This window comes from Lichenostomus cassidix, chromosome 6, assembly GCF_008360975.1.
Source record: "Lichenostomus cassidix isolate B80296 chromosome 6, HeHo_3.0, whole genome shotgun sequence".
In the NCBI taxonomy this organism is placed as follows: Eukaryota; Metazoa; Chordata; class Aves; order Passeriformes; family Meliphagidae; genus Lichenostomus; species Lichenostomus cassidix.
Window position 1 is genome coordinate 8,025,026 of NC_139487.1, and position 13,768 is coordinate 8,038,793.

General features: G+C 38.8%; 1 protein-coding gene across 5 annotated transcripts in view; it reads left to right on the forward strand.

Annotated features, from left to right (window-relative positions):
* The window catches only part of DCLRE1A (DNA cross-link repair 1A), a 32,496-nt gene that overhangs the window by 6,464 nt on the left and 12,264 nt on the right, over positions 1-13,768 (forward strand). For 2 of the 5 annotated variants that reach the window (XR_014853155.1, XM_085064818.1), the window contains exons 4-9: positions 328-446; positions 2,013-2,156; positions 3,010-3,155; positions 4,162-4,316; positions 7,997-8,138; positions 8,742-8,938. Coding sequence is in view for 4 of the 5 variants with exons in the window: in XM_085064818.1 (XP_084920944.1) it covers positions 328-446; positions 2,013-2,156; positions 3,010-3,155; positions 4,162-4,316; positions 7,997-8,138; positions 8,742-8,908 (873 nt within the window). In the remaining variant the exon portion in view is untranslated. Of the gene's footprint in view, positions 1-327; positions 447-2,012; positions 2,157-3,009; positions 3,156-4,161; positions 4,317-7,996; positions 8,139-8,741; positions 9,532-13,017; positions 13,766-13,768 lie in introns of those variants that run through there. The other 3 variants (XM_085064817.1, XM_085064820.1, XM_085064819.1) reach the window with 2 other exon arrangements.

Sequence of the window (13,768 nt, forward strand, 5' to 3'; positions counted from 1 at the left end):
AGGTGTCTGTTACCTGGAAACTTCTTTACTTGTTTAAAGAAGGATTTATCCACCTCCTCTTCCTGACTTCATAGTCTGTAACAGATGTTCTTCCCCCTTGTTTGCCTCCTCTCTGATTCCAATCCATAGCCTGTTGACAGGATTTTAAAAGTTTGCTTTCTTAAAACAGCTTTTCTTAGTTTGCTTTTTGAGAACTAAAATGCTACTGAAAGGCTTGATGGTGCCCAGGACCAGCCAGACTGTCTGGCTTTGGGAGTTTTTCTTTCTCAAATAAACAAATACTTCTTTTAGATTTTGTTCCTATTTTAAATCCTTTTTGTGTTCCAGATAACTGGCAATCTGGTGAAGAGCAAACTCCGAGTGCAGGAGCAGTATGTCCACGTGCTGCCAATGGACACAGAATGTGTAGTCAATGGGATCAAAGTGCTGTTGCTCGATGCCAATCAGTAGGTATCACTGCATTTCTTGTGGAAAATTTCTGGCAAGTGGTTAGATTTTGAAATAAGTATCTTGAAGAGTTATCTTCAAAAGTAAAACAGACTTTTTTGAATTTTAGTTAAATTTTGTTCAGAGTATATTGTGTTAGCCATGTGTAGCTCCATAATTTTTATGCTTGTTGAGAGGTTGAATGATTTTTCTAGTGGTCTGGACACTTCCAGGTTTTTGGTGTCTAGTTGGGAACATAGTAGATTTGATTATTAGATACACTAGGTTTCTGTAACTTCAACTGATGATAGGGAAATCCTGGGCTAAAGAAAAATGTGATACTTTGGATCCTGTGAGAGACCTAACCTAGCCAACATTTTGACAAGTGAACTTTAAAGATGCTATTGAAATCTGGACAAGACTTCTACTGGATTCAGTGATTTAGGGTGAGGTTTTTGTCTGTTACACTGGCACTATGTGGTAATGCTGGATTTAAAGTTCAGTAGCACCTGACTTCCAGCCCTGTGCTCTTGCTGCTCTGCCTCTTGGTATCTTACTTGGCCATGGCTAGGGGAAGAGTCCTTCCCTGCAGTAAATATATTGGAATGCCGAACTGTGTCACAGCTGGTTTGAATATTACTTAGTGTAGGATTAGTTTATATTTGGAGAGATAAGACTCCATGAAGTCCTCTGAGAACCCTCTCTAGACATGAAGGAAGCCTTGTTGCTTATGTAATTTATACACTTCTTATTTTTCCTGTTTGTCTCTCTGATTCTCTGCTGCAATTTAAAAGCCATACATACCTCAAGGTGCAAAGTTCAGCTTCTTGAAGAGTTCACTGATTCTGTCATTTTAGCTTTGATTCATGCCAGTTTTCCCTTTTTTGAGATTTCACTTACCCTTTGCAGATAACTGATATCTAAAATAGTCCCACTCAGGGTTTCCAGTCTGAGCTCTTGCCCTTCAGAAAGCTTTGGCAAGCAACTGCAGAAGGCATGATGGATTCACTGTCACCAGTAAGGGAGTTGTATTTATAACTAGGGAATTGTGGATGGAGGATAACATTTAAAATCTGCAAATAGAATTTAAAAGAAAATGCACCAGTAAGTCCTGCAGGAAGGAAGATGAATCTGCAGTAATACAATTCTGTTTCTCCTGAGCAACAATGCTGCTTCTCTTTGGTGTGCTGTTTCCCCTTTGAACCAAGTGATAGAACCTCAGAGATTGCAACTGAGGCAGCTTCTTTGTTCTTCTTTTGGGATGCCCTACGAGGTGGGGCATGCCAAAAAAAGCAGTAAATGCTTGATTGCTGTAGTGTTGATGTGGGTTTTTTGTTTCTTCATTCCATCTCAGGTGAGAGCTCAAGCTTGTGTATCACCATAGGATTAGCTGCAGAATTCCTTTAACAATCAGGCATTTCCATCTAAACTAGTCTGCATAGTAGCTATGATTAAAATGCTGTTCTGCACACCTTCCTGCTACTAAAGGGTGGTGTGTCTCTTAAGGCAGTTTATCAGTATATAGAATTGACATAATTTTGTGTGTTTTTGACAAAATGTGTATGTTTTTTGCTGGTTTGTTTCAGTTGTCCAGGTGCAGCAATGGTCCTTTTCTACCTACCAAGTGGGACTGTTATTCTGCACACAGGGGACTTCAGGGCAGACCCTTCCATGGAGCGCTACCCTGCTCTGATGGGTCAGCAAATCCACACCCTTTACCTTGATACCACGTAAGTTGTCTTGAAATTGAATTCTTTTCTCAGTTTACTCTTACTCTTTTCAGTTTAGTATAACAATTTGTATGAACCAAATAAATGTAAGTATAAATGACATTACTGTGATAACACTTGTTAGCTCTGTTTAGTGTTGAATAAAAGCAGATATTTATTAAAAGTCCATGTATGTGTAGCTTGTTCACTGGTTACATGAGGGATTGAAATGAGTGGTGGAAAAGATGCTGAAGTATTTGCTCAGATCACCATATTATTTATAAGTGGTATTAAATTCTGGGTGTCAAGAGGTTTTTGGAACACTAGTTTTCTAGGGGTTCAACTCTCTTATGAAAAGAGGGGTGGAGGAATTCAAAGGTGAAGGAATGCCAAGTGGTTGAATGAGTTTTGGGGTTTTCATTAGACCTTTCTCTGACTCATGTATATAAAATTGTTTTTTTGTGAATGATGACTAATGCCCAGCTGCAGACTTTTTTTTCTGTTCCATATGTTTCTGGGAATGAGTAATGCTTTATATTATGGTTTGTGTGTATGACAAAAAATAGACATAAGAATATAATTAGGACGTGATAGAAATATCTAGCTTGAAAGCATTTGGTATTTATGAAGAAGAAAATGTAGAATTCATTGTCAGAGGGTGAATAGTTGTAGAGAAAACACCAATGTGCTCAATGTAATTTTTGTTGCAACTATTTCATCTGGGCACCTCAGTGCTTCTAAAAGACTGAAATTACATAGAAGAATAATGTCTTTTTTACTTACTGTGTACATGCAGTTTTTATGGCCTTCTTGGTAATTTCAGCTGTCTTTTATCTTTTGTAACAAAGTGGTATATTTTGTTTCCATGCCCCAGATACTGTAGCCCTGAGTACACTTTTCCTTCACAACAAGAGGTTATCCAGTTTGCTGTCAACATTGCTTTTGAGACAGTGACTTTAAACCCACGAACTCTAGTTGTCTGTGGCACTTACTCCATTGGAAAAGAAAAGGTTTTCTTAGGTACGTAAAAGAAGTGTACTGGATTAAATAACTAAATTAATATCTAATTTAGTGTTACAAGATGGCTTTCTTGAAGATATAAAAGGCTATTTAGTCTGAATGCTCAGATGTTGTGTAAGGAAATTAAATTTATTAAATAATCCTACTACCATTTTTGTAGTTTTCTAAACAAAAAGTTTTAACTTTCTGAAAGAAATAGTGTTCTGCAATGTTTATAACCTCCCCCCCTCCACTGAATATAGAGGTGGCCAGTTTGGATACTAACTGCATGGACCTATTTAATTGATTGTGGTGAGAAAATTGCTAAGGGCAATTAAAAAAATAAGTAAATGAGGTCTTTATGACATTTTTGTTGTTAATAATTTCATGTTGTCAAGAAGCAGCAAAGGGATGTTATTCTTACACTTCTATTTTGAGATTTTCCTTACAGATTTATATTATATATCTCTTCTGACTAAATGAAGATCTTGTGTGCTATGCTTCACTCAGTTACAGCACCAGGAACCAACATGATTGCCCAAATGTATACTTCAGGCAGCTGTGAACCATTTGTGCTTTTGTGTATATTTAAGGTCATCAGTACAGGATTTACTCTCACTGAAATTTAGTCTGTCTTTAACAGTGGCTGTTTGTAACATCCTCCAAAAACTGCACATTTCTGGCATCTTTGGCATAAATACCAGTTAACCTCAGTAACATTTTACCAAAGAAATGTGACTTAGAACTTATCAAGGTACTCTTCCTTCTCTTCCTATTTGTCATACAAAATTCTACTGCTAAAATGTAGGGGACAGAGGTTTTTGAAGGCCATTTCAGGTTTCACCTCTTGATTTTAGAGTATGGAACACTATATCCTGTTGAATATGCTTTGTTTTTTTGGTTTTTTTTTTTCTAATAGTAAAAATTTTCTAGTACATTAATCTGGACTAGCTCTAAAACAAGCCAAAAAAAAAAGAACTCCTCTTACAATTTTCTTTATCTGATTTCTTCCTAATGAATCCTGAAGCAATTGCTGAAGTTCTGGGCTCAAAAGCAAGTATGTCCCGTGACAAGTACAAAACACTGCAGTGCTTGGAGTCAGCAGCTGTTAATTCCCTCATCAGTGTGGACTGGAAGGGTACTTTGCTTCATGTTCTTCCCATGATGCAAATTAATTTTAAGGTAAGTTAGAAAATGGACTCTGTTGATTACCCTGCTACTAAAGTTCTCCCGGCTCCTCCCCACCAGTGCTGTATTTGGTGCTTTTTAACCTCTTGTCGGATCATATTTATTTAGTGGAGCTTTGACATGTAGCAATACATTGAAAATGAAATGCAATTAAACATTAATAACTTCTCCAAACATGATGTGGTGCCTTGTACAAGATAAGGTGAGGCTTGTTCAAAGAACTGCTCTTTGCAGGCCTTTTTGAAGTAGATTTCTGTAATGACTGCCTGATCTGTCCTATTAGCAATTAATATGTTGGGACATGGAGTCCCTGTTTCCAGCCTGACTTTTACCTGGTCCAGTGCAGGAAGACTAAAAGGACTTTTTGCCTGTGAGCCTCTGTTTTGAAGCAGCCTGTGAACATGACTAACTACCAGTCAAGTGTCTGATTTCCAATGTATTTATAGCCATATTTTAATCTTCTAAAAGAATATTCCCTCTCTGTGCAGATGATTTACACTGGAGATAAGGTTACTTGAAAATCAGTGGAAGCTTGCACATAAACCAATACATACATTGTGTGAACAGTGGGACACCTCATATATACACATGCTTTAGTTTTTCCAAACTCAATCTTCTCTAATATTTGTAGCAAAACCACATAAACCAATTAATCTTAAAATGTTATTTACTCTAATTTGATTTTAAATGCACATTATTTAAAACAATATTTAATCTGATTCAAATTCACATTTGTTGAGATTTGAGATGCAGAGTTTTTGTTGTTGAGCATCTTTTCTGAGAATTTATTAGTTAGGAAAGGTGACTAATTCCTAGGCTGTACTAAATAGACTGCAAAATACTGAAGGACAGTAAGGTAAAGCAGCAGGCTCTCGATTAAAGGTAACCTGGAAGAAAAACAGTGGTTGTTTATGCCTTACAGACTTGGATTAATTTTCTTGTTTTGCTTTAGGCCTGCTGTGCCATCTCAAGCAAATCCTTCAGAGCAAGATGGTATTTAGCTGCAGGACTAGTCAAGGTCAGAGTTGACCTAAAAAGGAATAAAAAAGGCTATATGGTTTGGATGGAACTTCGGGAGATGAAACTTAGTATCTTAATTCTTTAACTTTGTTCCATGATGTTTCCACAGAGGAGCAGAAGATGAATAATGGAAATGTGCATGGATTTTAAACGTGTTGTGCTGTCTTAAATAGTAATTTATTTTAGTTTCTTCTGCGGATTTCTGGGTTGCTAAGTCACTTGTCCCAGCATTCATGGATATTAACATAACTGGACTTTCAGGGTGTGATTGTACCCTCAAAGACAGCTTCAATTCCCAGAGAGAGGCAGTTGTGTCATGCAGGGTCTTAGCTTGAGATCAGGAAGTTCTAGACAAATCTACAGTGTGATAAAAGCCATGCCTGAACCCTGAAAAGGGCCAGAAAAGATGAAAGGAACAGTGATTTAGTGGATGAGAGTCCTGATCTGACAGCAGGGCCCTCTGTTCTGGGGCTGTGACCTCAGGTGTGACCTCAGGTGTCACCTTGTTGAGTGTGGTCTCATGCCATCATCAGTAATGCTGTGTCCATGTAAGCTGGGCATGCTGGGGACATTCCCAAGCTGCCAAGCTTCCAATGAGGCCAGCAGCTAGAGGAGTGCCTGGGTGGAATGTATTGTCAGTAAAATGTGGAGAACATTAAACGCTTTTTAAAGATGAATTCATATGATTATTTATCTTACTTTTCGATTTGACATATGTTAAGAAAATATTTTAAAAAAAAATCAGAGATGTGGTGCTTCACTGCAGTATTTGGTTTTACCCCAGTAAAATACAGGGATTGCTGTAGATACTGACAAATGGCTGCTCTTGAAAAAGCCAGATGAGTTTAAGTGGTGTTAGGTCTGGTGGTAAATTAAATATTTAATCATGTTTGAATCTTTTCCTACCTTATGGAATCTGTTTGTGTACATTGCTGACTTTAGTGACACTCTGAATAACAGGCTGTCATGGTGATTGAAGGAGGTTGGTGTAGCAGTGAAATATATTTTCCATTTTAAAAGGATGCAGGTTTAGAACGGTGTTGGCTAAAGCAATAAACAAAGAAATTGGAATGTGCATTTAAAATGGGCTTGTTTTGAGTAAACACTAGTAATTTATTTTGGGGAAAGAGGCCATCTTTTCCAAAATGCATGCCTGATTCTTTTGCAACAAACAATTTTTTGTAACTCAGAAATTGAGGCTTTTGCTCCTTGACTGTGCAGTGGAAAATTTCCAGGGAACTGGGCACTGTGGGTCTATGAATCTCTTTCATGTTGTTTAACTCAGCAAGGTCTTGTACTCACATTGAGGTGAGACTTTCAGAAGTGCTTGTGATTGAAATGCACAAATTTTTTTAGAGGATTGAAATTGCATTCTTAATGTGAATATTGCACACTTGATTTATATCAAAATTCAAAAGCAGATTAGCATTGGTTAATATAATAATCACTGCATTTGAAGTCTTATATTTAGATTGTATTAGAGCAGGGAGAGCAAATATGTGAATAATTACCTTATGATATGTTAATCTTCCCAAAACAAAGTGTGAAGGAGAATTAGACTGCTACAGTTATAGCTTGAATCAAGTGATGACTGAACATTCACAGTGTATTCAGAGTCACAGCAGTGAGCCATAATTCCTGTTGCTGAATGAAATGTGTGCTGTGGTAGGATTTTTGTCATTCTTTTATGTACCTGATTTGATGGATTCTGTGTTTGACTACTGGACATCATGCTGAAGGTGTTGTTAAATGTCACAGCTTCACAGACAGCTTTTTGCTGCCCTGTTTTATAGTTTACAAGTGTCTGTGAGGTTGGTTAATATTCTATTACAGCCCATCTATTCCACTCTGCCCTCCCTTTTTAATCAGTCTTTATTTTGTATTCCTCTCTCTCCTGCTATTAAAAAGTTTATGATTTTGAGTTCTGTCACCTTGTAGGGCTTTCAAATTAGGAATGTGCCTTTAAGATTTTATATGGGACACATGAAATAGATTTTCTGTTTTTAACTTGAAGCAATATGGATTTCACTTTATCCAGGAATAGGATTGCACATTCCTTATACTTGGAAAATTTTTCAAGGTAATTTTCTTTGTAGAGTGAAGAGATGAGAGGTGGTTTTCTTCCTGTCTTGGAGAGGTGGTAAAACATAGTTTAGTGCTCAGAGCAATACTCAACTTATGCACTGGCTTGCTGTAATTTTTTTGGGGGTAGTTTAACTAACTCTGCTTGCTTCTGGGCATAAGCAGGTGTCAGAATCTCTGGCACTGCAAATTAACCAGATGATTTTGTACTGAAGCTGGCTTTCACTGTCTTCTATCTCCACTCAGCTGTTGACCTTCAGTTTAGGGGAGGAAATGAGTGATTTGTGGAGCAAGATTTATAAGAAGGTGTGATTATTCCTTATGTATTCTAATCTCTAATGCATAGCTGTTCATATATGCTTAATTCAAATGAAGGAATTGAGATCCTAAGGGACAAGTTGTTTTGCAAATGTCAATATTTATCATTAATAATTTCAAGGTAGATAATACTTAAAAAATGTCAGCACATGAAAATAAAATGTAGTATGAAGCCTCTTCATCCTGAAATGGACAACCTTTAGTCTAATTGGTATTTAATGGGATTAAGTATATGCTTTTTTTTTTTCCCACAGGGCTTGCAAGATCACTTGAATAAGTTTTCTGAGGATTTTGATCAAGTTCTGGCTTTCAAACCTACGGGGTGGACCTACTCTGATTCATGCCTTTCTCTGGAGGATATCAAGCCTCAGACAAGAGGAAAGATCACTATATATGGTATGAGTGGTAAAGGTTCAGTGTATTTAGCTTTGTGTGGATGCATTTCCTATTTTTATTCTGGAAACTTACTGATTTTTGACACTGCTGCTTTTTCTGGTAACTCATTGAAAAACTGAACAGATCTCTCCAGGAGAGATCTGTGAAATGAGTAATCGAGAACACCATAAATGCAGATTTTTACATACATTTTGCACTTGTCCTCCTCATGCAAATAAAGGCTTTAATCAGATACAGGTAGAGACTTCAGGGATGGAGTCTTGGCCTTACTGATGCTGGTGGCAGTTCAATTCGAGAGCCAATATTTCATTCCATGTCTTACATGTTTCTGAGAGACTGGGTCTTCCTATTGATGGGTGGAGCTAAATCCCTTAACATTCCTTTAACGAGGTCACTGATGTTGCTTAGTTTGCACTGATGACTTGGCCACTTAATGCAAGGTAATTTTCCTAGAAGAAAAATTGGTGGGGGAGGTGTTTTACCTTAGCTATAAACTTCAGATCCCAAATAGAAATTTAAAAAACCTTTGAAGTATTTCTTAGCTGGAAGGCTTGGAAGAAGCTAAGTAGACTGACAGATGGCTGTGATTTGTTTTTATTTCAGGGATTCCTTACAGTGAGCACAGCAGTTACCTGGAGATGAAGCGTTTTGTTCAGTGGTTGAAGCCACGGAAAATCATCCCCACTGTAAATGTTGGTGACTGGAGAGACAGAAGCTTGATGGAAATGCATTTCAGAGAATGGATGACTGAGGGCAATAGGCATAAATAAATGTAAAGAAGAATGTGTATATCGAAGGAGGTAGGCTGAAGTGGGAATTGAGTTCCTGTGAGTTTTATTTATCTCCTTTTTCCATGGAGCTTTCCTTAGGGAGGACTAAACTGCCATTCTCTGTGGAAAGATAAATTTGGGAAAAGAAAAAAAGGCACCTTGCTTTCTTGTGTATCTGCTATTTTTTGCCCCCATAACTTACCATTTTTACGAGTTCATATTTCAGGTTATTTTTATCTTACACCTTTTTCCCCATTCTTAATTTTCCTCAGTTTGTGGAGATACTCAGATTTGTAATGCTGGGGATTAAACAGACTCCAGGGTAATAATTTCTGAAAATAAGTTATTGTAATAAATGAGACAATACTAAGCTTATGTCACATGCTGTCAACTTGGGCTTCAGAGAAGCTCAATTCATGAGGCAGAACTGACTATTGTGATTTAAATCTTGTAAAAAAAAAAAAAAAAACCTTGTGAGAAAGGATTGACCTGGGCTCCTGCAAGCATATGTACTTCAGAGAATTGTTTACAAAAGACATTTCTACCTACAATCTGCTCAAGATTTTCTGCTTTTTTTAGTTATCTTTTTTTAAATAAAGAGTATATGTTGTGCTTCTGTGTTATTTCTGAGCAAAGTGCATTTCCATTCAGTGCCAGAGCTGCTAACCTGGGCAACCTGTCTGCAATATCCTTGCTGAATGTGCTGTGTATGTTGCTTGTCTGTGGTTGCTCTTGCATCCTGGTAGTTCTAGTTCTCAGCACATGGTCAAAAGCACAGAAGTGGTTCCTCACGATGTAACCCCACTGGGGTTTGCAGGGGTGTTTATAAACAGGTTTGTCACTTGAATTCTGAAAAACAACACAGGCAAATGCCAGTACTGGCAGCAGAAAGGTAAATTTCACTTTGCATTTTTTGCTCTTAATCCTACCAGATTATCCAGTGCTGCTGCTTCTGTGTTTGCCTGCTGTTTATGGTACTGAGGTATGTGGGTGCATGCAGGCACACTAGTAAAATTTTAATCACTAAAATAAAAACTGTTCCAAACTTCCAGGATTGAATTGCATGTAAAGAATCATCCCCCAACCCCTCAGAGTAGCTTGTCTGACAATCTTCAATGTCATTTTATGTTGTAAAAACATTCTTTTAATGAGCAGTGTAAGCATAAACAGATCCTTGTCTCTGAGTGACGAGCTCTGTAATGTGAAGTCACTTGTTTTAATTCTGTCTTATGAGAGAAGTAACTGTGAGAAACTGATGGAAAAAAGTCTTTGTACTGAAAGAATTGTGAATCAGTATTTCACTGACATATGGCATTGTTAAGTGCTTCAGTTTAAATTAAGCCGTTAAAGGAAGCTGTAGTTTTTGTTTTATGTCATGCACAGTGCTAGCTGGCTGTCACAAGAGCTGGTAACTGTCTTGGACTGGAGTGCTTATTCCTAGGATTCCACTCCTTTGGAGGTGAATGAAGAAGTCTCGTTTATGGCTTTTATAAATACCAACCCTGAATTAATGCCTTGTACAAATCACAGCAAATTTGGGGATCCTATTTGGCAGGCAATTGCTTTTAGCAGTTGAATCATTTAGGAATTATGCATGGGTTTTTGGCCTACAGGGTCTTTCTCCTGACTAATTTTTATACCAAGTATGAAAAGCTGGAATAAGCACCCCAAAGTCAAATCTTAGTCACAACTTGGACATCTTCTTGCCTTTCATAGTTGTGTTTTCAAGAATGACTGTTCCTACAGAGAATGAGTGTGCTGTTCCTGGTTTGCAGTTACCTCAGTTTGTGCTGTTGGTAACACAGAACCCAAATAATTCAACTTTCAGTGCAGCCTGATGAGTGTGAGGCATCTGTTACCTCTCCATGGCTCTTTACCTCCTGCTATCAGTTTCTACCCTCTTACCCAGAATGAAGGTTGGGTCTTTTTTCTTTTAAAAGCAAACTTATTTCTGAAACTAACCAAAAAATGGTGTACCTTGGAAGACACTGATGCTGGCATCTGCTGGACTGACCCAGTTAATCCTGCCCTGATGTGGAGCAGATGGTGATGGGCTCGTTTCAGTCAGCAAAGCAGAAGGGCTTTAGTGCTGGGGTCTGTTTCCAGTTGCCTGCTCTGCTGTAGGTATTCCACTGGCTGCTTTCATTCCTCTCTCTTTCTGGTTTGTATTTGCACTTCCACCAGCTGGTTTTTGTGTGCAGATGAATTCTGCAGCATTTCATCTGTCTCCATGTTAGGGGATCTCCATGTTACTCTGTTACTTGGCCTCTTTTCTGTGGGAAAAAGTATTTTCAGAATCCAAACTCAGGAATAAACTATGTTTGTTCTCTTTATTGTAAAGGAAGAAGATTAATAACAGGATCAGATTCCTTAGGAGGACATACAAGCAGATGTGGAAAACTAAATATAACTAACAATAATTTTGTGGGAAGATATGTGACAGGACTTTTTCCCTTGTCTTGGTGGTTCCAAGGGCCATCTCTCTGATCTCAGCAGTTGAAGTCCTTTGGGGAGTGCAGACCTGGGTTAAACCCAATTTCAGTGTTACTATATAGGTGTCATTAATTAGGACTTAAGAGTCTGGCTCTACTTTTCCTAATGAATAAGTGATTTTTTTTTTTTTTTTTTTTTTCCAGTCTTTGGGCAGTGCTGACATTACAGATACATGAGTGGAAGCATTCATTACTTAGTTTGAGAGCAGATTCTGACTATAGCTAAGGTGCCACCTTTTCACAGTCTGTGGATGGAGACTTTTGATCTCTGTGGTGCTATAGAAACACCAGACCAGAGTCCCTGTAGGCTGGGGTGGAGGAGTCAGTCTGTGTCCTTACAGACATCAAATGGCTGTCCTGTACTGACACAAATACTAGCAGATTTCACTAGAGCACAATGGGCCTGTGAACATCCCAGAGGCTCTTCCAGTCTGTGTGGTGCTGACAGGCTCAGAGCAGAAGGCAAAGCAAATGAAAGGGGCAGCTATAACACTCGCTTGATCGGCGCCCAGAGCAGCTTTCAAAGCCAACCCCTCTAAAGAATCACTTTGTATTTCCCATCAGGACTGCTGCTCTGATTACATATCACCCCAATAGGCAGATAAATGAGCTAAAAGCAACTCTGTTGGAAAAGGGTGGCAGGAGGGGAGAGGGGAGATGAGGAGAGCAGCTCCTGGCTGTGCTGACTCAGGCACTGGGTTTCAGGCTGGCTGTGATAAATGAAAGTACCCACAGCCCATGGCCACCACTGGGGAGGCATGTGTAAAGCATTGCAGAATAAAAGCATATGGGCAGCTTAAGTGAACTTCAAGGTGCCAGTATCCCTTTAAACTTCTATGTGAAATAACCATTGATAGCAACTTGGGCTGGAGAAAGGATTTGAGATGCCATTGGCATGGTTAAAGCATTTTTTTTATTTGATCAAACCTGTCTGCTCATATCAGCTTAGTAAAGGCTATCAAGATAAATTGCCATTTAAGTTCATTTGCTTTTTAAGATAGTGCGACTTCAGATACATCCTTCATGCAATTAGGGATTGATTTTAACTGAAACTGTATTTTGAATTTGAAAACTGTTTAGGGGGGGCTGTGGGAGACTTGTTTCCATGTCAGGGTAAAGATGTAGTTATTGCCTTGATGTGTTTTCTGTGTCTGAATAATTTTTGGTGAGTTTTCTTTGGTAGGGGATAAAAAGCAGCAGGTGAGTTTTGAGAACATGAGAATGCAGCCCAGGCTTTCCCATCCTCCCTTAGCTACAGAAAAACAGCTGCTTCTCATTTCAGAACCAAAACAAGTAAGAGCATCACTTTTGAGGGTGGGGCACAGCTTTATGTGTTTAGGATTTATAGTGAAATGATGCAATTTGAAATTTTATTCAATAGCCACCATTCCAAATCAACTATGTTTACAAAACATTCAGCATTAATATTTGTTGAACACACAGGATTAGTATTTTGTGGGAAATATGACAGGGATGAATGAAATTCACAGGAAATATTGAAAGCTTGTCAATAGCATTATTAAAATTTGAAGTTCTTGTCTTGTACTCAAGTTTCACATCTTGGCTCAGATTATAAATGTGCATTTGGAGTGCTGAATTTAATGTTTTCCCCAGCAGTGCAGAGAAAACCTCGGAGCCTTCAGCCCTCTAACAGAAATGAAGGGACAAGACAGTCTGTCACTGTTTGCAGAGAAGAAAAACAGCACGGGAGAGCTGACTGCTGCCTTCCCACTGAATCTGACCAGCTCTACCTGCTGTCTGCAGGCAGTAGGTTTGGTGGAAGAGCTGCAGCCCACAAAGGCAGAGCCCTGAACTGCCTGGAGGCCTCTTCTCTTTCTTTCTACTCTGGACCTTTACCCACTGTTGTACAATGGCACCTTGTTATCAAATCTCCAGCAAATACTTTGGCAGGGAAGAGGCTTTTCCACTCTGCCACATCTGCTCTGGTATCGCAGAGCAGATAGGTACTTGTTTGTGCCAGTTTCCAATAAGATCTTACATAAACCAAACAGTTTTAAAAAACGCAAAGCTTTCCTGTTTGGCATTTGAGTTCAACTTTATTCACCTTTCTTTCTGTACATTGAGTTGCTTGTTAAGGATGGAAGAGGAAAAATATTCACCCCCTCAGGGAAAAAGACACCAGCAGTGCACCCGAGGAAAAGGTGACATGAGGACACAAATGCCAACAATGGTGACTTTGGAGCCGAGTTCAGCAAGGCCAGGGCTGGCTGTGGGGTTCAGAATGAGCTCCCTCCCTCTGCCTCCCACCCCTCCTGTCTGTCCACCAGCATCCTCCCTGCAGAGACCATGATTTCAGTGAACTCTGTTGTGAGAAACAAACTTGATTTTCCTGACCAAAGTTGATTTT